This window comes from Notolepis coatsorum, assembly GCF_963971535.1.
Source record: "Notolepis coatsorum genome assembly, chromosome: 11".
In the NCBI taxonomy this organism is placed as follows: Eukaryota; Metazoa; Chordata; class Actinopteri; order Aulopiformes; family Paralepididae; genus Notolepis; species Notolepis coatsorum.
In genome coordinates, this window is record NC_140175.1 from 88,612,244 (window position 1) to 88,639,484 (window position 27,241).

At 46.2% G+C, this 27,241-nt stretch overlaps 1 protein-coding gene across 1 annotated transcript in view; it reads left to right on the plus strand.

Annotated features, from left to right (window-relative positions):
- The window catches only part of LOC311237389 (putative E3 ubiquitin-protein ligase HERC1), a gene marked incomplete at its 5' end in the record, with an annotated part of 186,538 nt that overhangs the window by 104,372 nt on the left and 54,925 nt on the right, over nt 1-27,241 (plus strand). The window contains 17 exon segments of the mRNA XM_084325228.1: nt 626-926; nt 2,301-3,184; nt 5,621-5,834; nt 7,366-7,535; nt 8,806-8,889; nt 13,545-13,737; nt 14,182-14,309; nt 15,336-15,544; nt 15,755-16,023; nt 17,598-17,650; nt 17,816-18,013; nt 19,017-19,191; nt 21,125-21,383; nt 21,898-22,120; nt 23,436-23,725; nt 24,727-24,854; nt 26,499-26,626. Coding sequence (XP_084181354.1) covers nt 626-926; nt 2,301-3,184; nt 5,621-5,834; nt 7,366-7,535; nt 8,806-8,889; nt 13,545-13,737; nt 14,182-14,309; nt 15,336-15,544; nt 15,755-16,023; nt 17,598-17,650; nt 17,816-18,013; nt 19,017-19,191; nt 21,125-21,383; nt 21,898-22,120; nt 23,436-23,725; nt 24,727-24,854; nt 26,499-26,626 — 3,906 coding nt within the window.

Consider the following 27,241-nt stretch of genomic DNA (forward strand, 5'->3'; position numbering starts at 1 on the left):
ACATATACGATACGTAAATATATTACGTATGGTTATAACGTAACGTACCTGTACATATTGTACCTTTTTACTGTGGTTGATGGGTACTTTTATTTACGAATTTTCATGCAAGATCGGGCTGGCGCAATGGTTGATGTTGACACTACAACTCCGGCTTGAGCTGTCACAATCCCTTACAGTTACAGACTACATTGTGATAGTGGGTCGTAAAGTATATCTCTACATCTGTCATGTGTTATATGACGATTCAATTCAATAAAAAAACTATTAGTCCCGCAAGGGGCAATTTATAGCATGAATACGGCAAACAGCTGCACTTCTACACATTCAAGACAAAACAGGGGACATACACGACACTACCAAAGCACAAGAGACATTACACTGCCAGAACGGGATCCCTACATTGTTGATCTGCTTTCCTGAGCGCAGCAGGTCAAAACACACATGCAGGACAAGTGTGGAGTCACCAATTATCTTATGTGCTTTCTTGAGCACTGTTAAACTGCACTAGGGATCCTTGTGTTCTGCCGATAATTTTGGAGCTAATTTTGTTTGTTTTTGTTTGATGAAACAAACTGCCACTTGCTGCCATTATCGGCTCACACCGTCTCTCCTTTCACCGCAGGCCTCAGCCCCAGGACCTCGGAGGAGAAGAAGGAGGAGAGGGAGAAGGACCGGACCAGACTGGACAGCAGCACGGGGGAGCTGGTGGCAGGTCCCTCTGGGCTGTCCGAGACTCAGCTGGCCTCCCTGTGCTCCGAGGTGTGGCCCGTGCTGGCCCTCATCGGAGGGGTGGACAGCGGGCTCCGGGCTGGGGGGCTGTGCCAGCACAAGGTCAGCGGGCGCAGGGCCACGCTGCTGGGGGTGCTGAAGGAGGGCAGTCCCCTGGCCAAGCTGCAGTGGGAGGAGGCCGACATGTCCGTCAGGTACTGCACACAGACACACAGGCGGCGCCGGTTTAGGGTAAGGGGTGTAGGGTAAAGGGTTTAGGGTAAGGGGTTTAGGGTAAGTGCTTTTGTAGTGGTGCTCCACGTCCGTCCTTGTTGGTTCGCTGTGGTGTTGGAGCTAGTCATAGCATTAAGGCTGTGATCACATTGGAAGCCTTTTTCTTGCAAAAAAAAGAAAGAGGTTAATGTTTCTAGGTGTGGTAGTGATGGGTTTACAGTACTAGTGTGTACTAGTGTGTCCCAGGGTGAGACTACTAGTGTGTTTTAATGTCTCATCAGGGTGAGACAGTACTAGTGTGTTTTAGTGTCACAGGGTGAGACAGTACTAGTGTGTTTTAGTGTCCCATCAGGGTGAGACAGTACTAGTGTGTTTTAGTGTCCCATCAGGGTGAGACAGTACTAGTGTGTTTTAGTGTCCCAGGGTGAGACAGTACTAGTGTGTTTTAATGTCCCATCAGGGTGAGACAGTACTAGTACTGGTCTTGCACACACACACACACACACACACACACACACACACACACACACACACACACACACACACACACACACACACAGAGATGGCTCCCCTCCCTGCTCACCCCCACCCTCTTTCTACCCTTTTTCTACCTGAGCTCTCTCCGTCTCTGTGTGTTAGCTAGCGTTAGCTCCGCGGCTAACTTTAGGTTACACCGAATTAAATGAATGACTAGGTTCTAAAGCATTGGGTTAGTTTTCACTGCACATATAGAAACAGTCAAACAGCGGGATTATTTCGGGAGCATATGGCAAAAACCAGGCAATGTCTAGCCCTTAAGGAATCAAATAGTCTGCTCTATGGCTGCATGCTGGCGCTAAAGTTATTGTTTTGAACTGTCGGAAAAACCTGGCAGCGATAAGAGGAATCGATAGTCACGATTCCCAACGGGAACCGGTTTTCGAATCCCATCCCTAGAGACAGTACTAGTGTGCCTGGGTAATCAGGGTGAGACGGTACTAGTGTGCCTGGGTCATCAGATACAGAACTCTTGGTTTAAGCTACAAAATGATGTTTTCCTTCTGCTCTACATTTCTTTGTCCACTACCCTGTCTTTAATTTGTCTCTCGGTTGCCGTCCTTCTTTCATGCATGTCTTCTCCTCTTTCTGTTACTTTGTGTCTTAAAAGTGTTTGCTTTTTCTTTCATCTTTTTCTTCCATTCTGATCTTTTCCTTTTCTTTTCTTTCTCCCACCCCCCTTTTCCTTTGTTTTCTCTTCACCTTTTTTTTGTAATCATCCCGCACATCCTTCCTTCCTTCCTACCTTCCTTCCTTCCGTCTCTCCGTGTTTTGCGTCTGCGCCGCCCCTCCCTCCCTCCCCCGTCCACTAATCAAAGCTTCCTGAATTCTTGGTCACCCAGCGACACGCCCCTCTCTGCCCTGGAGCCCTGCGACGTGCCGCGCTGCGACGTCTCGAGGCTCCGAGGCCTGAAGCCTGCGGTGCTGCTGGACCTGATCTTCCTGACGGGGCTCCTGGAGGAGCAGGAGGCCCCCCGGGGGTCGTCTCAGAGCAGCAGACCCGCCGCGGCCCCCCCCAAGAAGAGCTGCTCGGAAGAGGAGAACCCGTCGCCCCGCGGGGAGCTGGGGCGCCGCCTGTGCCAGGACATCGCCCGGGTGATGTCCGAGGAGGACGGCGGGCACACGGAGGACGAGAGGAGAGAGTGGAAGGAGGAGAGGGAGGAGAGGGACCCCTTCCCGTCTCCGTCCTCACCCAGAGTCACCTTGGCGGATCAGGAGTCGACCCCCAGCCCCCCTCCCTATCTCCCACAGACCCCACAGACCCCACAGACACCCCAGACCCCTCAGACACCCCAGACACCCCAGACACCCAAACCGGATGTTTTCGCCCTGGAGCTCAGAGCGGTCAGAGTCTCATACCTCCTCCTCGGTGCTTTGAAGTCTCTGGCCGTCATCCTCGGCTGTGGGAAGTTCACGGACCTGCTCCTGGTTCCCAAACACCACGAACCTCCCGCCGGCCTCATCACCAGCCCCGGCTACAACGCGGAGCAGGCCAACAAGGCAGGCGGCGCGGCAGGGGACGAGAATGCCGAGCTGAGGTCCGTCCTGCAGTTCGTGGTGCGGAGCATGGTGAAGTGGGCGGTCCGGCCGTGTCCCATCAAACAGAGCGTGGCCCTGGCCGACCTGGAGAGGGCTCAGGTCATGATCTATAAAGGAGCCCTCAGCAGGCTGCAAGAGGACAAGGGAGCCAAGGAACGCAAAGGTAGCTGTCTTCCAACATGGCTGATTCTGTAGTCGCCAGAATGTTTTGTAGTTTTTGTTTGAATTATGACGACCGGACCAGTCCTACTTCTTTGTATTCAGTGTTTACTGAAAATGTTATTTTCTTTCTACTGGGGTTATAGAATAGAAAAGAAAAGAAAAGAAAAGAAATACTTTATTCACCCTGAGGGAAATTTGGCACTACAAATCACTCGCAGTAAACATGTAGGTAGACAAAAACAAAAGTCACGAATAAGAATAAAAATAAGCCTAAGAATAAAATACGGTCTCATCTGCCTCATCTGCTCGAGTTGATTGAGGACTTTGGAGATTTATCGGGATTTAAGATAAATTGGCCGAAGTCGGCTTTCCTTCCACTTAACGCCCCTGCAAAAAGAAATATAACCCTCCCAGTAGAGATACCTATGGTAAAACACTTTAGATGCTTGGGAGTGGAAATATTCCCCACCATAAGACAAACGGTGAAGCACAATTACATAAAAATCCAAAACAAAATCAAAGACTACCTTGATAGGTGGTCAAAACTTAAAAACTCAGTACAGGCACGGATATCAATAGTTAAGATGGATGTACTACCTAGAATAAACTTCTTCAGCTCAATGCTACCGTTACCCCCTCCAGAGGGTTACTGGAAAAAATTACACTCCTCCACATACAAATTTATTTGGAATAATAAACCACCACGTATAAAAAGATCCACCGCACAGAGAAACAAAGCAGACGGTGGTATGGCATTTCCAGATTTTTTCCACTATTTTAAGGCGTACACTTTAAGACCATTGACAACATGGTTTGATCCCCAAGCATTAGTATCCTGGAGAGAATTTGAAGAAAATATAGTAGCCCCACATAGACTGAAGGACATAGCATACACTAAATTATCAATTAAGCAATGCGAACGGAAATTTGGCCCCATAATTACTCATGCAATCCGAATATGGCGTGAAACACAAAAAAAACATTCTAATCCACATAAATGGCATAATCATACTCCCTTATTCAATAACAATGCACTCTTGATTGGAAAACGACCTATAAGATTCCCTATATGGGAAAAGCAAGGCATACACTCATTAGGTGATGTTTTTAACAAACAGGGTTTCTGTAGCTATGAAGAAATACGCAATTTTTTTTTATCTCAGAGTCCACAATTTTCTTTTACACAGTTATTGTTATGTTTGAAGTCTCACGGTGTTCCATTAAAGATACCAATTGAACACCACAGATACCACAAATTCTTCTATGAAAGAGAGACATCGAGAGGTTTTGTTTCAGATTTTTATCATCAATTACTAACATCCTCGTATGAAACCCTCCACCTAGACTCCGTCTGGAGGAGGGATATACCAGACCTGGAAAGCGATTTTGATTGGCAAGAAGCCTGGGCAAATGTTCGATTTACATCAAGGAACCCGGACCATCAACAAATAAATCTTAACTATATTCACAGGACATACTTGACTCCTATAAGACTGAAAAAAAAGGGTCTTAAACAAGACTCCAAATGCTCTTTATGTACAAATGGGGACAAGGGGACATTTATGCACATGTACTGGGACTGCCCACCAGTTAAGATATTCTGGAAAGAGGTGACCCAGCAATTATCAAATCTCTTAACTCTGAATATACCTGTACACCCCTCTGTATTACTGCTGAATGATGTTTTTGAGTATGCAGTACATCCACAGCTAAAGAGATTGGTTTTATCGGGTATCACAGTGGCTAAAAAGCTGATAGCATCACGATGGTTCCAACCGGAAAAAATGTGCCGAAAGGTCTGGATTATTACATATCTCGATGTGATTTATCAAGAAATATCTACAGCAAGAATTTTGGGTCTCAATGAATCCAAAATGACAATGTGGTTAGAAGTGGTGGAGAAAATAAAAGCTAGCATATAATGGTAGTGTCTGGTTAGGAGCGAGGGATAATGGATGGATTATCCAATGGGGGGTCCAGGAGGGGGGGGTACGAGCTAGAGCATATGTGTGTAGGGTATTAGATAGCAGGTATTGGGGGTATATCCTGTATAAGACATTTAACTATATGGTGATTTCATTGGATGTGCACTGTTAATAATGCTTGTATATCTTATCGTGTGTTGTCATGTTTGTTTATATGTTTGTTTAAAAAATAATAATAAAAAAAATACGGTCCGGGATATACATTTCCCATGTTACATTCTAATATAAAATATACAGTAACAAAAAATATTAAGAAATATACATTAAGTGTAAAATTGTACTATGCCGGTTTAAAAGTAAAAGTCCAGGAAGATAGTACTGTCACCCTGTACTCAGTGACTGTGACACATTATATTAACTTGTACTGTGTATACATTGCATCATTGTATAATTATATTTCGAGCCACGTTGTATCTTGACACAGATCTCTTTCCCTACCCTTGTCTCTCCAGAGTCGGGGCACCACTCGTCCTCCCAGCCCGTCTCCAAATCCTCCAGCTCTGTCTCCCTCTACAGCACAGGGTCGGAGGGCACCGCCATATTTGGCCAATCAAACGGAGCCTCTGCCTCGTCTTCCACCAATGACCTGGCTGCCTCTCTGCTGACAGCGTTGCAGGCGGACGGCATGGATAACTTTAACCCCTTCCTCCCCATCAACCTCCTGCAGTGAGTACATATACGTGCTAAGCGCTGATGTAAAGACGTGTGATTGAGTATAGCTACAGTACAGATTTAACTGCCATTAGTGGTGAATGAAATACAATGGAAATATTAAGAGTGCATCTTTGGTGGTCAGACACATTGTCCTCAGAAACTAATCATGAATAGTCATAACGGAGCTGAGGTCAGTCCTACTAATCACCACAAAATACAGCATACATCAAAACTGTTCCGTTGCTATCCCATGCACTTATCTGTGTTTCATTACGCATATGAGTGCATGCTTACCAACTGTTTTGCCTGTTTTATTGCAACACTACTATCACCGACATCTAAGAAGGGAGATCCCCCCTTGAACGGCTCGTCTAAGGTTTCTCTCCTCCACATTGCCTGTGGTGCATTTTCTCCTATTGCTAGGTTTTAGTGAGTTTTTCCTTACAGTACCTTCGCGTGGGGTATGTCTGGGAGTGTTGCATTTATTTAAAAAAAATTGGACTTTATGGTGTTTTTGTTTTGTTCTTGATTTATTGTGATGTTTCTTCTTGACTTGTTTAAAGAAGACGTGTCCGGCCCATGGGGACATTAACGTGTGTTGTCGGGCCTTACAAATAAATTTTATTTGATTTTGATTTGAAAACAAAGCAAAGTGCAGCAAAGAATACTGCAAAATAACCACAAAGTAATGCAGTACTTTGTGTTATATTATAGTCCGTTTGTGCTATTTAACGTTACTTTGGGGTACTTTTTGCACTCATTTGTAGTTATTGGTGGAACCTGTTGTTTCCGACACTGTAATGTTGTTGCTGACTCACTGACCGCTGCAGATCTCTGTCTGTCAGTAGCAGCAGTTCACCAGAGGCCCAGGCGATGGGTGAGTTAGGATGAGTGTCGTGTGTGTTTTTTTTCTTTTTTGTGTTTTTTTTGTGAAAGCGATTCCGACTGCGCTGTGTTTTAACCGAGGCTGCAGCTCGACCCGCCTGTGTCCTAACCTGGCCAATACGGTGGCAGAGGCGAGCAGACAGACGGCCTCAGCGCGATAGTCACACAGCACCGATACACAATCTCGGCGTCGAGAGTTATAGCCTAGTTCTGGCTCACCCGGAACAAAACGAAAGTACTATTCTTATCTGTCCTTCGTAAAATAAAAAGAGTTCTCCTGGGGGAGGTTTCTCCCCAAGATTAGTGTCCCATCTCTCCCTCAAGGACAACTCTCTCGGTGCCCACCTAATATTGAACCGCCTCCTGGCTGTATCCCAGCCGTTGTGTGGGTTGATATCGATAACTCCCAGACCTCAGCGAAAAACACTGAACTCCTTCCAGATATTTGAAAGAAAAGGGTGCTTGATTTATCTTCACCGTTTGGGACTCCTCCCAGAGAGTCCGGCAAGGTAAATCAACCACGCCTCAGGCGCCTCAGGGACATTTGAAACCCTCGTCCGGTACTCATCATCGGCCTATAGGCCCGGCCTACTAGCGGGCCGAGCATCACCAGCAGCACTGTGTCCCTGTTACCGTAATGTATCTTGGCTCCCTCTAGGCGGATGGTGCTCGCTCGCTTCCCCACCCTGGCCGGCCTGGTTAACACGCCCCCCATGCTGCACCCTGGCTTCAGCCTGGCCAGCTCTGCTTCTTGTGAGGCCTTCACAGAGCAGCAGACCAGTTTCCTGGAGCCCGGGCCCTGCAGCACGCAGGCCAGGAGCAGCCTGGGTAAGAGAGCCAAGCACAGAGAGAACAGGGGTCTAGAGCAGGGGTTCTCAAACTTTTTTATACCACCACTGCATTTTATTTAGGCATTTCTTTTGGCGACCCCACACTTAATGTATCGCATAATTTCAATGTGCAATTAAGGAATATCAAAATAAAAGCACACGTTGTTGAACTTGATCATGCATATTTATTAGAACATTTAATTATAGCACTGTTATCAATACACATTTCTAAAATGAGGCATATTTAGCCAAAATATGTTGCCAGAACAGAAAGAAATATATATATTGATTCTTTATAAATTATTTTACTCCCCACTGTCACTTACCCACGACTCCACTTTGTGTCGCGATCCGTAGTTTGAGAACCGCTGGTCTAGAGAGACGTATCCAGGGGGCGGAGTTTAGCAACCGATGAAACAAACAAACAAAACAAAAGACACAGTGTGTAATAAAGCTCCCGATTACAACCGCTAATGTTAACTAATATAATTGGATATTGAATACCGCTTTGGCAAACACTGATATCTAAAAGGACAGATTTTTATTATTATACAAGATAATAGTTTTCACTAGTTGCAGCACCACTGAAGGTCAATGAAGCTTTCAATTAATTCGATTCGGGTACTGTTTTTCGTAATTTCGAGCCAGTCTCTAAATGGACTTGGTAGCGAAAGCGGAATCAAAGCCCTGTCCTGTAGCTCAATAGGAATACGTAGATGTACAGTTTGCTGGAGGGAGCGGGAGGGGAGGGGGAGACAGGGACTGTCTTGTCTGTTCGCTGCATGGTCTGAAAATGTCCAGCTCTGTCTCATTCACGACTGTGACTTGTTGCCCCAACAACAGCATGACGTGAGTTCGCTCTGCCGTTGAAGAGGTAGGACGTTGAGCGCATGCAGTGTCACAGTTTGTCCTCACAACGCTTGAATGGCACCATTGTTTTTCCTAATGTGTTTCGAGAAGGACATTAGACTAAAGCTTTTTTTTGTTTGTTTCTGAGGTTGTATGTTCATAGGCCTATCTGGGGTGTATAGTCAAGTCATTATGGATTCATAATGAGTCAGGCTAATTGTGCTTGACATGAAGTTGCACTTCATGTACTGTCGGCTTATAGCGGCCAATACAGAAAATATTATTTGCCAAAATTGTCATGAATTGATAATCATGTGGATCTGCTGGGATTTCAACACTATTAAATGATAGATGTGGGCTTGTTTTTTTTGTTTTCTATCCCCCCCCCCCCCCCCCCCCCCCTCTCTCTCAATCTCTAGAACGGCCTCAAATGTTTGTCCCTGTTCGATTGCTAGAAATGGGCTTCTCTATGAGACATATCTACAGGGCCATGGAGGCAGCAGGTACTGCTGTGTGTCTGCTGTGTGTCTGTCTGCTGTGTGTCTGTCTGCTGTGTGTGTCTGCTGTATGTCTGTGTGCGTCTGTCTGATTGTTGCGTTTGTGTCTTTCATCTGCTTTACTTGGGCTTTGCAGGCTTTCAAATCTGTCCTTCACTGAATGTGCTGGTGGTAGACATGACGATTCTACATTACCAATCGCAATTACCGTATTGTCCAGAATATAAGACTGGGTTTAATTCCTAGAGAAAACTCTGAAAAAGGGGTGTCAGCCTTATTTCTCGGGGTCTAGACTTTTAAATGTCATTATACAATCATTAATGACGCAGCCTTCTCGGGCCGCGCGGAGGTGGAGAACAAGTGTCGCCCATGGGGAGGTCTCACCCTGACCCCTGACCCCATGAGGAGGTCTCACCCTCACCCTGACCCCATGAGGTCTCACCCTCACCCTGTGAGGAGGTCTCACCCTGACCCCTGACCCCATGAGGAGGTCTCACCCTGACGCCTGACCCCATGAGGAGGTCTCACCCCGTGAGGAGGTCTCACCCTGACCCCTGACCCCATGAGGAGGTCTCACCCTCACCCTGACCCCATGAGGAGGTCTCACCCTCACCCCTGACCCCATGAGGAGGTCTCACCCTCACCCCGTGAGGAGGTCTCACCCTGACCCCTGACCCCATGAGGAGGTCTCACCCTGACCCCTGACCCCATGAGGAGGTCTCACCCCGTGAGGAGGTCTCACCCTGACCCCTGACCCCATGAGGAGGTCTCACCCCGTGAGGAGGTCTCACCCTGACCCCTAACCCTGTGAGGAGGTCTCACCCCGTGAGGAGGTCTCACCCTGACCCCTAACCCTGTGAGGAGGTCTCACCCTGTGAGGAGGTCTCACCCTGTGAGGAGGTCTCACCCTGTGAGGAGGTCCCACCCTGTGAGGAGGTCCCACCCTGTGAGGAGGTCTCACCCCGTGAGGAGGTCTCACCCTGTGAGGAGGTCTCACCCCGTGAGGAGGTCTCACCCTGTGAGGAGGTCCCACCCTGTGAGGAGGTCCCACCCTGTGAGGAGGTCTCACCCTGTGAGGAGGTCCCACCCTGTGAGGAGGTCTCACCCTGTGAGGAGGTCTCACCCTGTGAGGAGGTCTCACCCTGACCCCTGACCCCTGAGGAGGTCTCACCCTGTGAGGAGGTCTCACCCTGTGAGGAGGTCTCACCCTGTGAGGAGGTCTCACCCTGACCCCTGACCCCTGAGGAGGTCTTCTTCAACACTTCTAATGCACCTTGCCTACATTGAATAAAACAATGTGTTTTATCATTATTTTCAAATACAATTATTCTCTTTATAAAAACAAGATTTGGTATTTTTGTTTTTGATCCACTTTTTCTCCCCATTTTCTATTTTTCTCCCATCCCAATTTCGTGTATCCAATTCCTCCCTCCCCTGTCTCGAACGTTGCTAGACTATGCCTCCCACAGGTCGGCTGTAGTGAGGACAGAAGCCTTGCATCACGTGTCCCCTCCGGTACACGAGGAGGCAGCCTGTCGCATCTTTTCGCCGCAGCAGCTGCCCCCGTCACTTCCTGCTTCCGTCGCACCGGCGTCACCAAACCGACCTGTAGGAGTCGCCGCCCACAACGTCAAATCCCCACCCACCCTCTAAGACTTGCCAATTGTGTTAGTATGAACGACCGGCCAGCCGGTAGCACTGCCGAGAGCTGTCTCCCGCGTTAGAGGCGAGCGCCTTGCCCACTGCGCCAATCAGCCGCCCAACAAGATTTGGTCTTCAAAATTATTTTTTTCTTGCAATAGAGGGGTCGTCTTATATTTGGACCAATACGGTAATTTAGTTTTTCTTGGTTAGACTTGATGGGTTATGATGTTATGTTAGGTTCCTCACTGTTCTTATTCAACTAGGTTCCTCACTTCTTATTCAACTAGGTTCCTCACTGTTCTTATTCAACTAGGTTCCTCACTGTTCTTATTCATCTAGGTTCCTCACTGTTCTTATTCAACTAGGTTCCTCACTTCTTATTCAACTAGGTTCCTCACTGTTCTTATTCATCTAGGTTCCTCACTGTTCTTATTCAACTAGGTTCCTCACTTCTTATTCAACTAGGTTCCTCACTTCTTATTCAACTAGGTTCCTTACTGTTCTTATTCAACTAGGTTCCTCACTGTTCTTATTCAACAAGGTTCCTCACTTCTTATTCAAGTAGGTTCCTCACTTCTTATTCAACTAGGTTCCTCACTGTTCTTATTCAACTAGGTTCCTCACTTCTTATTCAACTAGGTTCCTCACTTCTTATTCAGCTAGGTTCCTCACTGTTCTTATTCAACTAGGTTCCTCACTGTTCTTATTCAACTAGGTTCCTCACTTCTTATTCAACTAGGTTCCTCACTGTTCTTATTCAACTAGGTTCCTCACTGTTCTTATTCAACTAGGTTCCTCACTGTTTTTATTCAACTAGGTTCCTCACTGTTCTTATTCAAGTAGGTTCCTCACTTCTTATTCAACTAGGTTCCTCACTGTTCTTATTCAACTAGGTTCCTCACTTCTTATTCAACTAGGTTCCTCACTTCTTATTCAACTAGGTTCCTCACTGTTCTTATTCAACTAGGTTCCTCACTGTTCTTATTCAACTAGGTTCCTCACTTCTTATTCAACTAGGTTCCTCACTTCTTATTCAACTAGGTTCCTCACTGTTCTTATTCAACTAGGTTCCTCACAGTTTTTATTCAACTAGGTTCCTCACTGTTTTTATTCAACTAGGTTCCTCACTGTTTTTATTCAACTAGGTTCCTCACTGTTCTTATTCAACTAGGTTCCTCACTGTTCTTATTCAACTAGGTTCCTCACTTCTTATTCAACTAGGTTCCTCACTTCTTTTTCAACTAGGTTCCTCACTGTTTTTATTCAACTAGGTTCCTCACTTCTTATTCAACTAGGTTCCTCACTGTTTTTATTCAACTAGGTTCCTCACTGTTTTTATTCAACTAGGTTCCTCACTGTTCTTATTCAACTAGGTTCCTCACTGACTTCTTATTCAACTAGGTTCCTCACTGTTCTTATTCAACTAGGTTCCTCACTTCTTATTCAACTAGGTTCCTCACTGTTCTTATTCAACTAGGTTCCTCACTGTTCTTATTCAACTAAGTTCCTCACTTCTTATTCAACTAAGTTCCTCGGTCTCGACTTCACTCACTCACGCTACTCAAACGATAGGCCAACCTGCACCCACCCATCACAGCCTCACAAACTAACCCCGATCGCCCGGTCCTTCTTTATGTGGAAGAATTAATTCTGCATGCCAGACTCGGTGTCATTTCGTCACCTATAGGGATGGCTAGGCGCTACGTCATCATATTCCAAAACGCCACTTCTGTGTCCTGTCCTGTTGACGGGATATTCAAAGGCAGTAAAATGGTGCAGTGCTGTGTCCCGTGTTGCAGCAATAGAAATTATGTCAACAGGGCGGCTAGGTGGCGCAGTGGGCAAGGCGCTCGCCACCAACGCAGGAGATGCTGGGTTCGAGCCCAGCTCTCGGCGTTGCTACCAGCTTGGCTGGTCGTTCATACTAATACAATTGGCAGTATTAGGGGGTGGGAAGCTGGTGGGTGGGGATCGGACGTTGTGGACAGCGACTCCTACAGGTCGGTTGGTGCGCCTGCGCAGTAGAATCAGGAAGCGACAAGGGCGGCGTGTCCCTCACCTGTGCAGGTGAAAAGATGCGACGGCTGCTTCCTCGACTTCCGGAGGGGACACGTGATGCAAGGCTTCATCCACATTGCAGCCGGCCTGTGGGAGGCATGACCTAACAGCGTTCGAGACAGGGGAGGGTAGAATTGGACAATACGAAATTGGGGACGGGAGAAAAAATTGAAAAATGGGGAGAAAAAGTAGATAGAAATAAAAATAAAAAATGATGTCAACAAAACAGCCTCTTACCACCGCTTTCCTCCGTTACTGTTTTTTTTTTTTTTTTTTTTTTTTTTTATAGACCCTTTTTCACAGACTTTGAGAAGTCAGCGAAGTAGGATGTCACAGTAAAAAGGGTGACCGGTTCCTGGGCTGTAGCCATTGCTGTGTTTACATTGGCCGCATTAGACTAAACATGCTAGTGGACACGGAAGTAATTTGTGACGTCACACTAGCCATCCCTATAACACCAAACCCCGGGTGACCTCTCTCCTCAAGTGGCCACGCAGCGTACGACCTGTCATTTCCTCTTCTAACTCTCTTCTCCTCCTTTGTGCGTGTCTGTGACTCCTCCCTCTCCCCTGTGATGTGTCTGTGACTCCTCCCTCTCCCTGTGACGTGTCTGTGACTCCTCCCTCTCCCCCGTGACGTGTCTGTGACTCCTCCCTCTCCCCGTGATGTATCTGTGACTCCTCCCTCTCCCCCGTGACATGTCTGTGACTCCTCCCTCTCCCCTGTGACGTTTCTGTCACTCCTCCCTCTCCCCACGTGACTCCTCCCTCTCCCTGTGACGTGTCTGTGACTCCTCCCTCTCCCTGTGACGTGTCTGTGACTCCTCCCTCTCCCCGTGACGTGTCTGTGACTCCTCCCTCTCCCCGTGATGTGTCTGTGACTCCTCCCTCTCCCCTGTGACGTGTCTGTGACTCCTCCCTCTCCCCCGTGATGTGTCTGCGATCCCCCCCCTCTCCCAGGGGTGACGGGTGAGGTGGACGCTCGGACCATCGAGGTGCTGGCCAGCTGGATGCTGGAGCACCCGCTAACCGACGAGCAGCAGGCGGCCGAGGCCCAGACCCCGGGGGGCGTCACCGACACCACGCCCTCCCCGGACGGGCCAGAGACGGTGCAGCGTCCAGAGCCCGCCCCCACCAGTGACCCCAACGAGAGGTCAGGGGATAGAGACGCTGATAGACGATGTTGGTGTTCCAGTGAACCCAACGAGAGGTCAGGGAATAGCAACACTGAGACCATGTTGGTTTAGATATTATATACAGGATATCTGTGGGGTATTAACCCTTTCACTAACACACTACAGAAGGTTAACCTTTCACTACCACACACACTACAGACGGTTAACCCTTTGTCGTGTGGCAGTGAAAGGGTTAATCGTCTGTATTGTCACAGTGACAGGGTTAAAAAGTATTACATTCATAATTCTCAATTTAAGGCCTTAAAGGGTATTAACAAGTCTTACATTTAATTGGCACACAGGTATAAAAAGAAATTTGGGGGGTGCAGCCTTAAATGTTTTTGTATTCAAGTTGTTGTTTTTTCATGGAAGTTTAGGTCATGACCAATGTCATAATAGACTATGTGTTGATGTGTTTCCAGCCTGTTACCAGGCCTAGACCTGGTAGAGAGGGAGAACTTCCTAGATGTCCACCTAACCAGGAACAGACCTCCGCCGGCCCGTCGGCAGCGCACCGGCCTGGGGCAGAGGGCCTACGTCAGGAGGGCAGGTCAGAGCACACAGCCTCCACTGCCATCCGTGTGTTTCTCCTTAACTCAATGGACGCCACAGCGGTATGCGTGATGTGTTGTTAAAAGGCCGACGCTCTAAAATATAGGAATACGTGGCGGTGTTTGCAGGGCTATAACTATATTCTATATTTTAGCTATGGATACAATACTATGGCCCATTTGACATCGACTATCTATCGTTCAATATGTGTTAAAGAAATAATTTTTTCATTCATACATTCCCGTTTTATACCGCGGTGAATATGAGTATAGTTTTAGAGTAATCCTGTCTAATCCCAGAAAACGACGCTATGCAGCAACACGTGCAATTCACAAAAATGTTTGCCGTTTCTCGCCTGTATTTCGAAATCACATCTATATGATTGGTATTATGTTTTTTGATGCTTTGATCGTCACCAACGGCACACGTTGTGGAGTAACGTTACACACATATATTGTGATCGAAGTGAAATCATGGTTGGATCACAGAAGGATTGATACCATATAGGCCTTACCTTCACTAGGATGTACCCCAAAAAGAATATTCCAATTATCTGATTGCGAGTCCCAGTATTGGTGTCGATCGTGTCGCCAACATAATCCGCCACACATCATGCACCGGGAGCAATTCACGCTTCTCAATCCGACCGTTATAACCGCCCCCCTTGCCCGACCAATAAAAATCCGACCGGAGACTTTTGATCGACGCACAGGCCAAGATGTAATGTTTCAAAGGGTGCTCGATACTGCCACCTGGGTGGATGCGGCCGGTATTGCTCTTTGGCATTCTCAGGATGATTCCCCATGTTAACCCAGATGTCCGTGTGCCTGTAATGAATGGAAATATCAAATAAAAGAAATAACGATGAAAACACAACTATACTCGGGTCTGACGCTGAACGGTTGGCGAGTTAACCCGACTAATCATCGGGTCCGGCGCTGATTGAGTTAAAGAAACCCTCCCTGTGTTGATTTAGTTTCTCCCTCTCGCCCACGTTCTCTCCTGTGGTCCTTTTCTCCCACAGACTCCCCGTCACCCAACCCCATCCCTCAGCTCTACCGCCAGGACCCGGGGGTCACCGATTGGCCGGAGCAGGTGGAGTCCCACCCCTACTCTGCGGAGGAGGAGTCTGAGCTGGGCTACATGGACGACCCGTACCACGAAGAGCCCTACGAGGAGCTGCTCACTCCGGAGTTCATCAGCTCCGAGAGAGACACACTCTGGATGGTGGAGGTACACGCATGCACACACACACACACACACGCACACACACACACACACACACACACACATAACACAGACACATTTTATATGTACTTATTTGTAAATACGTCGATATATTACTTATTTGTAATATGTACACATAAAATGGTAAATACGTCGACGTAGGTGTGTGAAGCGAGGTTGGGCCGCCGGTGCAGATCCTCTACGTCCTCTGCGCAGGCCGGCGAGGAGCACCACGAGCACCACGAGATGGTGATGTGTGAGCTGTGCAACACCCTCACCCTGCAGTTCAACAACCACATGAAGCGCCACCACCCGGGCTGCGGGCAGAGCGCCGGGCGCAGGGGCTACCGGAGCACGGGGGCCTACGTGGACGGCTGGTTCGGGGGGGAGTGCGGCTCCGGCAGCCCCTACTACCTGCTGTGCACTTCCTGCAGGGAGAAGTACCTGGCTGCCAACCTGGGCGAGCTGAGCTCCAGACACGAGAGGTCTGTTTCACACTATCTCTCTTATTCACCAGAACCAGGATGTTCCTTCTCTCTTTCTTCATTATACTCCTTCTATATATCTACTTAAAAATTCAAATTGTAAATCCGGATTTTATTTGGCAGTCTGAGAGTTGTATGTTGAGTTTTTTTTTTTTGTGGGGGACATCTTTAGTTTTGCAGGATTTTTGGAGAAAGCATGGCACTTGAGACAAAACACACTATATCCTATATAATTGTATTTGAATTCCTCTTGTTTCTTTGTTTACTTACATACATTGCGTACAGCTTGTGTTATATTACGTTTTATTGTATTTTCTTTTTCTTGTGGCCATCTTGGTCTATATGTCATTTGTCAAGTAATTGGTCAAGTATATTATTACCGGTATATACTTATTGTTATGTGTCTTGTAAGCCCATATGGGCTGGGCATACACCTGTATGTATTGTAAGACACGAAAATAAAAAACATCAAATCAAATTAAAATATACACCTGCATATACTCCTTCTATATACCTACTTATACACCTGCATATACTCCTTCTATATACCTACTTATACACCTGCATATACTCCTTCTATATACCTACTTATACACCTGCATATACTCCAAGTTTCAAGAGATTTATTTCTCACATACACACACGAGACACGTAGTGAAATGAAGGTGGCCATGCCCGCCTTGATTGTGCAAAAATACAAATAATAAAATAGAATAGACATGATAAAATGTAATAAGAATAAAATGCAATACAATGCTAAATTTAAGAAATAAAGGTAATGAGTACTATATACAATAATATACAAATTTTAAAAAATCGCTATGGATTTGGAGCTGAACCTGGCCACACGTCATGTGTGTACAGCGAATACAGCAGGGGGCTGAGGACACAGCCCTGGGGGGACCCGATACTCCTTCTATATACCTACTTATACACCTGCATATAATCCTTCTATATACCTACTTATACACCTGCATATAATCCTTCTATATACCTACTTATACACCTGCATATAACCCATATAACTCTCTATGATAGCATTTATAATTATGCTGTTTATTCTTACCCTATATATATATATATATAGATATATCTATCCACATCTGTCTGTACATACCTGCTTATACTCCTTTTTACATATCTGTAAATACTATATCTATATCTGTACATATCCCTTACCTACTCTTACTAGTTATGCTGCTGGTCAGTATGACTTATTATCATAGTGTCTTTATACCTCTATCACTGTACATATTAATACTACAACTCTACATACATCTGATTAATTTATATATTGTATACCCAGTTTAATCACATGTACATTGTATATTGCTTTTGCACTTTACTGTTACATTTGCACTCTGGTTGGATGCCAAACTTATTTACGTTGTATACCTGTGCTGTATAATGACAATTTTAATCTTTTTTGACATTTTAATCTAATCTAATCCAATCTAAGCATGCGGCACGCTGGATTCATAAAACGTCATTTGATTTATGCTGTAAATGAAAAAGAACAACCAACACAAATAAACCTGTTGCTTTAAAGACCATTGATGTTTCCTCTTTGATAGAATGAAAGGTCTAGCGCATGATCTGATTGGACGACTGGACAGCGCCTCCGATGGTAAGGGTTAGCTCTAAGCTCCTTCCCTGCATTTTGGACTTTCACCACCAAACTGTAGTTTGACATAATAACAATGTAATTCATCTGTTTACAATTGGATTTCCTCTCAGAGCAGATGAAGGGTAAGTCTCATCGGACGCTTCTCCCTGTGTAACCCCCATTCAGATGACTGGGAGCTGGGCCACCAGGACGACGGCGATGCGGACAAGCTGACCGGACTGGAGGACTTCGGGGTCTTGCTGAGGCCCCTGGGGCTGACGGAGAAGAAGCTGGTCCCGGATCCCATCTTCTTCACAGAGACGGACCCCCTGGGAGCCATGGTCCACACCACTGCCAACCACAACCGAGCTCTGGTTCCAAAAGGTACAGTTCTGGATGGTTACCTTTCCATTCTTAACTAGGTAGTACAGTCACTTGTATCTAGAATGTTGCCCATCAGCATCAGAGAAGGAGCTGAACAAACTTCAGTTGGTCACAAAACCAACCGAATCATAAATCGTATCATAAATCATAAACGCCTCTCTGCCAGTTGAATGCAGACTCCTTGTAATTCTTCTCACATTTTTCTGAAATGTATTCTCCTCAAGGAATCCTATATTTTAAACTGAGCAATTAGATTATATGGTAAATGGATTACGGTATATGGTAAACAGTCACACTCATTTCACCAGACAGGCGCTAAGTGGTGACCTGGTACTTCTTGGACCTGTAGGACTAATAGTTTAAAATCGACAGTGCGCTTTAGAGCCATATTCAACTCTACCGGTATCCACAAGGCAAGTAAAGAATACAAATAGTTAAACAAATTCTATTGTGGTATGATGTAGCCTCCATTGAAGATGAATTATTTTATGTTTTTATTTTATTGTATTAAACATTTTAATAAATTTTTATCAATTTCAGTTGGCCTTTCACATATGAGTTTTTCTGGGGGGGGGGGGGGGGGAGATGTGAATGAATACAACCATTCATTGTATCTTCAATGTTGAATATTAATTTTAGATTTCCTGTTTCTCCTTTTTCTAATTACAGAAAAAGACAAATATTAATTACATCCTGTTATTGTATTCTGTTGTATTATTTTCTTGTGAGGACCCCAGGAAGTCTAGCGGTCATTCATTTGACAGCTAATGGGGATCCTGGTAAAACATTAACACAAACATGCCATGTGGCTCCTATGGAGAAAAAGGCCTCACTGTTGAATGGATTCTGGTTGTCTGCTGAACTGTAGTAGTGTAGGGTTAAAGGACCCTAGTGATGCATAACCATAAATGCACCCATTGAACTGTTGCATTATTTAAAAACTGCAAAAGTGGTTCTGCTCTAAATCCCCCATTATGGGTCCTTTTTCAAATTTTTTCTGCAGGGATGGTGCTTGCAGACCAGAAAGGCTGCGCGGGACCCCTGAGCCTGGGGGAGCAGGCGGCGTCTCTGAGGGACCCTCAGGACCGACTGAAGGCTCTGAGGAGAGTCACCTCCACAGCCCAGATACTACTGGCTTACAGCGTGGTGATGAGAGCCCTCTCACAGACCTCCTCCAGGTACATTGGAGCACGACGATCTGTTCTGCAGTCATTTTCATATTTCAAACCTGTATTTAAAGGGGTTATGCACTGCTATTCCTAGCACTATTTGGGCAACTTTACACAATTCCTGTTAGTCTATTGAAGACATTTGTAATATTTTTTTCAAAAAAATTCATTGTTTTATATTTCTAATCCAGTACTCGAAACCATCATTTTTCAGCCTCGAGAAATCAGGCTGTTATGGCCCCGCCCATAAGCACTTTGAGTGACAGTCAGACCACAGGCTGCACTGGTAGAGGGAGGGAGGGAGGGGGGGGGAAGAGAGAGAGAGTTCAGTTCAGTTCAGAGTTTTTATTTGCCACATGGAATAATACAATCATAGTTTCTTCATTAAAAAATCATAAATAGTCATTCCATGGACAAAAGGAGCAGGAAGAAGAATAAATCTTATAGTTATATAGTTACCTGCCCCTTATTCCTAAACTAACATGTATTTTCTTAATGGTCGGCGTATAACCATATATTTACACAAATAATCATTTATACCATGAGAGAGAGAGAGAGAGAGAGAGAGAGAGAGAGAGAGAGAGAGAGAGAGAGAGAGAGAGAGAGAGAGAGAAGCCCCTCCCTCTCTCTTCCTTTTTTTCTTTCTATCACTCTCCCGTTCGGAGGTGTGTGTGTTTCGCGCGGACCTCCGTGCAGCAGGTCCCCCCCCCCCCCCCAAGTGCCCCCTCTCTCTCCCTCCCTCCCTCTCTCTTCTTTTTTTTCTTTCTATCACTCTCCCGTTCGGAGGTGTGTGTGTTTCGCGCGGAACTCCGTGTGGCAGGTCCCCCCCCCCCCCCCCCCCAAGTGCCCCCTCTCTCTCCCTCGCTCCCTCTCTCTTCTTTTTTTCTTTCTATCACTCTCCCGTTCGGAGGTGTGTGTGTTTCGCGCGGACCTCCGTGTGGCAGGTCCCCCCCCCCCCCAAGTGCCCCCTCTCTCTCCCTCCCTCCCTCTCTCTTCTTTTTTTTCTTTCTATCACTCTCCCGTTCGGAGGTGTGTGTGTGTGTGTCGCGCGGACCCCCCCCCCCCCCCCCAAGTGCCCCCTCTCTCTCCCTCTCTCCCTCTCTCTTCCTTTCTCTCGGCTCCCTCTCGGCTCTCTCTTCCTCTCGCCCCGCAGCTTCACTCGCTGTCTAGTCTAGGTAGAATGGGGGCGGGCATCTATCCACAGCGCCCTGTGACGTGCACCAGGTCGTCAAATCAACATGACCTGATTTACTAGAGGCAAAGAGGGGATGGGCTGTAGCTGAGGAATTCGCCAATATAGTATTTAGGCCCAAAAACACATTGATACGAACTCCTATTACTATAATACAATGCTAGAGACTGAAAAATGACATTTATAATGCATGGCACCTTTAAACTCGAAATGCAACTGAGGATTCCCTCATGTACAGTCTCGTCGAGTCGAGAAATAAGCATGAAAAAAAAAGATATAGAGTCACACAGCATATACAATCATGACAAAGTGACAACAAGACGAAGCAAAGAGCAAGGATAACAAATCAATTAAAACACGTACAACTTGATTGACAAAGGTTGGAGATCAAGGTTTTAAACTCTGCAACAGAGGGGAGAATCTCAAGCTTCAAGGACTGTTGGAGTTCATATCATAGCAAAATTCAGATTCACCCTGTTCAGAGCAAACTCCGGGGACCTTAAGGACCAGCCAGTCACTAGAACGGGTTCCAAAATTCCATTCCAATAATGATGTAGTATAAGGAGGTAGCTTACCAATAAGGGCCTTATAAATGAACAAATACCAGTGTTTGTTGCGCCTCTCCGTCAGAGATTGATCAATAGTGAGGCCTCAGCATGCCTATAAATTACATCACCATAGTCCATGTATTATTGTGAATTATTGTTTGGATGTTGCCTTTTGATGTGGTTTCTCTTCGCCTCCTACCAGTACGTCAGTGTGCAGCCAGTCCAGTGGTCTGGAGGCCCTGGGTCTGGCTGACATCCGGATCCTGGTGCGCTTGATGTGTCTGGCCGCGGCAGGCCGGGTCCACACCAGCATGGAGCCGCAGGGATCGGGGGGTGCGCGGGGCACAGCCTCGGAGCGGAGCGGCTCCTCCACCTTCCTCAGTTTCCTCAGCTCGGCCATCGGCAGCCTGGTGTCCCACAGCCCCACCGCCTACAGGGAGCTGGTGGACATCTGCACGCAGGTCGCACTCCTGCACTTTATATTGTTCTTCATCTAATCTACTATTTATATCTTAAGGAGTAGTAGGTGGCCGTTGATTTTGGGGCTGAATTTAGAAACATTAAAAAAAAAATTTAAAAACTGAATTCGACAACGCCCTTCCCAATCGGAACGTATCAGGATGCCTCCAAAGCCACACCCCGCTAGATGGCTACAGTAGCAGGCAGCTAGCTATAACTGTTATGCACATAACAAGCATGGGTGGTACAATAGGGTTTGATAGACGTTCATTTGATTGGATGTCATTGTTTTAGCTTCTGCCTGAATCCTCCTGTATAACGTATATCATCATGTCAGTTAGGGTACCTTGTGTCTACTGCACCTTGTGTATACTGTGTGTTTACTCATAGTATATATTCAGATTCTTTATTGCCTATATTTATTGCAACGTATAATATAAACGGCATACAGACCCTCATCTGCACCTTTGTTTACACTGTTTATTTTTCTAAAGGAGTATCTTATCTTATCTGTAGGACCTGATGGCGGCAGCCACAGGGGTGAACATCGGGGCGATCAGTGACCCCCAGCAGAGAGCTCATCTGAGCTCCGGTCTGAAGGGTGGGAGCCAGCAACCAAGGGACTGCAAGGAGGAAACCCTGCCCACCTTCCTGGTCACCCAGAGCCTGGTATCCCTGCTCACTGAGAAGGGAATCCGCTACCGCTACACCTCGGAGAGGACTGAACACGAGGCCAAAGGTGAGAGGGGAACGTGTGAAAGACATGCATAATAATAATAATAATAATAATTGTATTTGTATAGCACCTTTCATAGAGGGGATTGCAGTTCAAAGTGCTTTACATCAGTAAGAAATGAGACATAAAAGCTGTGTAAAACAAGCAGCAAGAGCAAAGCATAAAGTGGGATATATATGAATCAAATCATATCAGAACCTCACGTTCCAATAGGCTTCTGTAATCTGTTACAAAACATGATAAAGGTCAGAGTATGCACCCAGCGGATAGTGGGGCGTAGAGATAAAAGTAAAAATAAGTAAAATAATAGCAAGGGTAAAATGAGCAGACATATAATATCACAGTTCTTCACATTAGCATCCAACATCCCAACAGGCCTCCCTGTTTATGGCTCGATCATCACAATAGACAATTTTTTAACGATAAAAGAGTAGCAAAATAGTGCAATAGTGTAGTGCTGTAACTTTAGTGATTTTAGATCACAGGGACTCGAACCCATACACTGTAGCTTTAGTGATTTTAGATCACAGGGACTCGAACCCATACGCTGTAGCTTTAGTGATTTTAGATCATAGGGACTCGAACCCATACGCTGTAGCTTTAGTGATTTTAGATCACAGGGACTCGAACCCATACGCTGTAGCTTTAGTGATTTTAGATCACAGGGACTCGAACCCATACGCTGTAGCTTTAGTGATTTTAGATCACAGGGACTCGAACCCATACTGTAGAGTGATTTTAGATCACAGGGACTCGAACCCATACACTGTAGCTTTAGTGATTTTAGATCACAGGGACTGGAACCCATACGCTGTAGCTTTAGTGATTTTAGATCACAGGGACTCGAACCCATACTGTAGCTTTAGTGATTTTAGATCACAGGGACTGGAACCCATACGCTGTAGCTTTAGTGATTTTAGATCACAGGGACTCGAACCCATACTGTAGCTTTAGTGATTTTAGATTACAGGGACTCAAACCCATACTGTAGCTTTAGTGATTTTAGATTACAGGGACTCGAACCCATACGCTGTAGCTTTAGTGATTTTAGATCACAGGGACTTGAACCCATACGCTGTAGCTTTAGTGATTTTAGATCACAGGGACTCGAACCCATACTGTAGCTTTAGTGATTTTAGATCACAGGGACTCGAACCCATACGCTGTAGCTTTAGTGATTTTAGATCACAGGGACTCGAACCCATACAATCTATAGTTTTCAAGAAATTAGTTTGTCACGTTGAAAAATGGTATGTTTTATTGGCCGATTGGACCATGTGATTCCCCCTGCGCGCGCTTCTGTCTCCGATTGGCCCAGACGCAGGAAGCCCAGGGCTGTCCTCCTCCTCCTCCTCCTCCTCCTCGGCTCCTCCCCCATCGCCCCAGCTGGGGGCCAGGGTGGGCCCTCTGGAGCTGGCCAACGCTCTGGCGGCGTGCGCCCTGTCCGCCAGGCTGACCAGTAAGCACCGTCAGTGGGCCGCCCAGCAGCTGGTGCAGGCCCTGGCCTCCTCGGAGAGGGACAACCCTGCCCGGCCCCAGACCTACAGCGACATGGCTGGGGACCTGCGCAAGTGTCACCTGAAGAAACTGGAGGGACACCACGGCAGGGTGAGGGGCGGCAAGACACTCCATTAGTCTCTCCAAGAGAGAGAGAGAGACACTGTGGATTGTATTTAGATATGTTGTTCTGTCCTCATCATTTGATTTGAAATACAAGTCTGATCAGCAAAGAGGAGCCTGTTTGACATCACTGTCCCAATACTGCTGCATTTACATTTAGTCATTTAGCTGAACGCTTTTATCCAAAGTGACTTACAAGTTCTGTACAACAGGTCAGCAGGAAGGGTACAACTCTGGCAGCTAAGTAACATTGTTTGTCAAACAGTGTTGAACTTGGGTGCTACAGTCTTGAATGCATAGTAGTAATAACATATTAGCATAGTAGGTAGTAATATAGGCAAGGAAGATGACTTGGTAGCAAAGTGCATGATAGTAAAAGACAGTACGATGGTTAGTATCTTTTTAATACAATAACAATCCAATCAAATATGTCTGATTTGGCTCGGGGAGCTAACGAAATTAGCAGGAACATCGAAATAGCACTGACACCAGAAACTAGAGAGACTGTTGCTAGGGAACAGTTTGGACCCAAGTGTATTTCCTGTCCGTTGTTGCATTGGCAAACAATAATACTAACTTTATTTGTATAGCACCTGTCATACAGGGGATTGCAGTTCAAAGGGCTTTACATCAGTAAGAAATAAGCCATAACATCTGTGTAAAACAAGCAGCAAGAGCAAAGCATAAAGTGGGATAAAATAATGCAGATATATTAATCAAATCATATCAGAACCTCACGTTCCGATAGGCTTCTGTAATCTGTTACAAACAATGCAACAGGAAATCAACTTGGGTCCATTTGGAAGGTAATTGTCGTCCCTTTGGAACCGTCCACAGAAATGCCTCTAGTGCTCCATCTTGTTGTAAAGACGTCGAGCAGCGGCCTGGAGCAGGAGGATCCTGGATTAGATCATGCTTTTTGGGAGCTTCCATCCTGCCAGTTCCTCCCCCACGTGATGAATCCTGTGTCTTATCTGTCCACCCTGCAGGTGACAAGCTGTTCCTGGAACGAGGAACGGAGTCTGCTGGCCACTGTTTCTCAGGACAGGACGGTGCAACTCTGGGACGTCAGCCAGAACGCCGCCGAGCTGCGCACCACTCTCTCCTGCGGCATGAGGTGAAGGACACTGAGGGCGAGATCCCATTCTGCAATCTGTTAATACAATTTTCATTCAATCAATCACCTGCGCAGAAGAAAGCAAATATTAATTTCTTTGTGGATCTAGCCCTCCATGTCCTTCACTGCGCAGGTGATTGATTGAATGAAAATTGTATTAACAGATTGCAGAATGGGTACAATACAGTACGGCTCAATACACACAATTGTTAAGGGGATGCAGTTTGTCTTGTTTACATCAGGGTCCCCCATTTTCAATTCATAATGAATTGTAAGTAAGGGTGCAATTGGAACCGTGCAATCCATTCTTTGTGGATCTAGCCCTCACTGTACCTCTCTCAGGACACTCACTGTACCTCTCTCAGGACACTCACTGTACCTCTCTCAGGACACTCACTGTACCTCTCTCAGGACACTCACTGTACCTCTCTCAGGACACTCACTGTACCTCTCTCAGGACACTCACTGTACCTCTCTCAGGACACTCACTGTACCTCTCTCAGGACACTCACTGTACCTCTCTGCAACGCAGTAGAGAAGGGATTTACTTTTATGTGATTGTCAGTCTGTGGGACAAGCACACGGTGGAAGATATGCGCAGTAGATTCATTCTTTATTTCCACTCAGCATGCCCGCATTACAATGATGTTGAGCATACACACATGATAAATACATGATAAATACAATAGAAAATACAACATACAATACCGTACTTTTCGCACTATAAGCCGCACCTGACTATAAGCCGCAGCAGCTAAATTGAATGATGTGTACATATATAAGCCGCACTGGACTATAAGCCGCAGGTGTTTTAATGTTTAATTACCATGTAATTAGCATTGGGACACAATACTGTCGGACAAATAACAAGCATTAACTCATTTACAAGTTGTATTAAGTTTAGCAAATAAGGGAACAGATAAATAACATTTCAATGCAGTCAAAAAAGCAATATTTAGATGTTTACATTTTCGAGTTTGGTCACGTCGAGTCACATATAAGCCGCACCGTTATATAAGCCGCAGGGTCGAAAAAGCCGCGGCTTATAGTCCGAAAAGTACGGTCTGTGCAATCATAATAATAATAATAATAATAATAATAATGGATTGGATTTATATAGCGCTCTTCTCTGACTCAGAGCGCTTCACAGAGTCCATTATTCGTTCATACACAGTCATACCGGTGGTGGTAAGCTACAATTGCAGCCAGAGCTGCCCTGAGGCAGACTCACGGAAGCGTGGCGAATAATCATCGCCTACGGCCCCTCCGACCACCACCAACATTCATTCACATGCATACACATTCATACGAGGCAAGTAGGTTAAGTGTCTTGCCCAAGGACACAACGGCAATGGGATGGACATGGGCTTGAGCGGGATTCGAACCACCAACCCTTCGATCATTGGACGCCCCGCTCTACCCCTGAGCCAAAGCCGCCCCATAATACAAATGTGTACAATCGATTCAAACAATCTGTATTTAAGTATGGTGGAATGATTGGTGATCAAGGATACCAAAGTGTTGACCTTTTCGAGTTTGTTTTATGATGTTCCATCATGTGTCAGGAGCACAGAGGCTAAAAGCAGATATTGTTTTGATGGTAGATGTGATGGTAACGTTGCCCTGCCGTTTCTCCTGCTCCAGTGACACGGACCGAGCGAGTGCCGAGAGGGCGGGCGGGGCCCACCTAGTGTCCCCTGTGTACTGGAGCGCAGGAGGGACCCTGCTGGCTGCCTTCCAGAACAAAGTCGTCAACATCTGGACCGTCGATGGTGAGTCAGTCAGTCTGTCTGAATCTGAATACCCTCAAGAAATGTAGTGCTTAAAGTGCTTGATATAAAATTTAATAAAAGTCGAGCCCTGGAATTCCTTTAAAGGGGCTATGCATTATAAATGTCATTTTTCAGTCTCTAGCATTGTATTATAGTAATAGGAGTTCGTATCAATGTGTTTTAGGGTCTAAATACCATATTGGCGGATTGCTCCGATTCAGCCCAGCCCCTCCCGTCCTCTAGTAAATCGGGTCATTTTGATTTGAAGGCCTGAGTCACGTAATTCGGCGCACAGTGATGCGATTGGCTCTGTGGTTGGAGCTAATGCCCGCCCCCATTCTACCTAGACTAGACAGCGAGTGGAGCTGCGTGGCCGTGCGCTTTGGAGGGAGAGAAAGGAAGAGAGAGCCGAGAGGGAGAGAAAGGAGAGAAAGGAAGAGAGAGGGAGGGAGGGAGAGAGAGGGGGCACATGGGGGGGGCGGGGGTACCTGCCGGCCGCGCGCCACACGGGAGATTGAAAGAAAGAAAAGAAAAAAGCTCCCCCGTCTCATCAGCGAGAGCCGAGTGGGAGAGAAAGGAAGAGAGAAGGAGGGAGGGAGAGAGAGGGGGCACTTG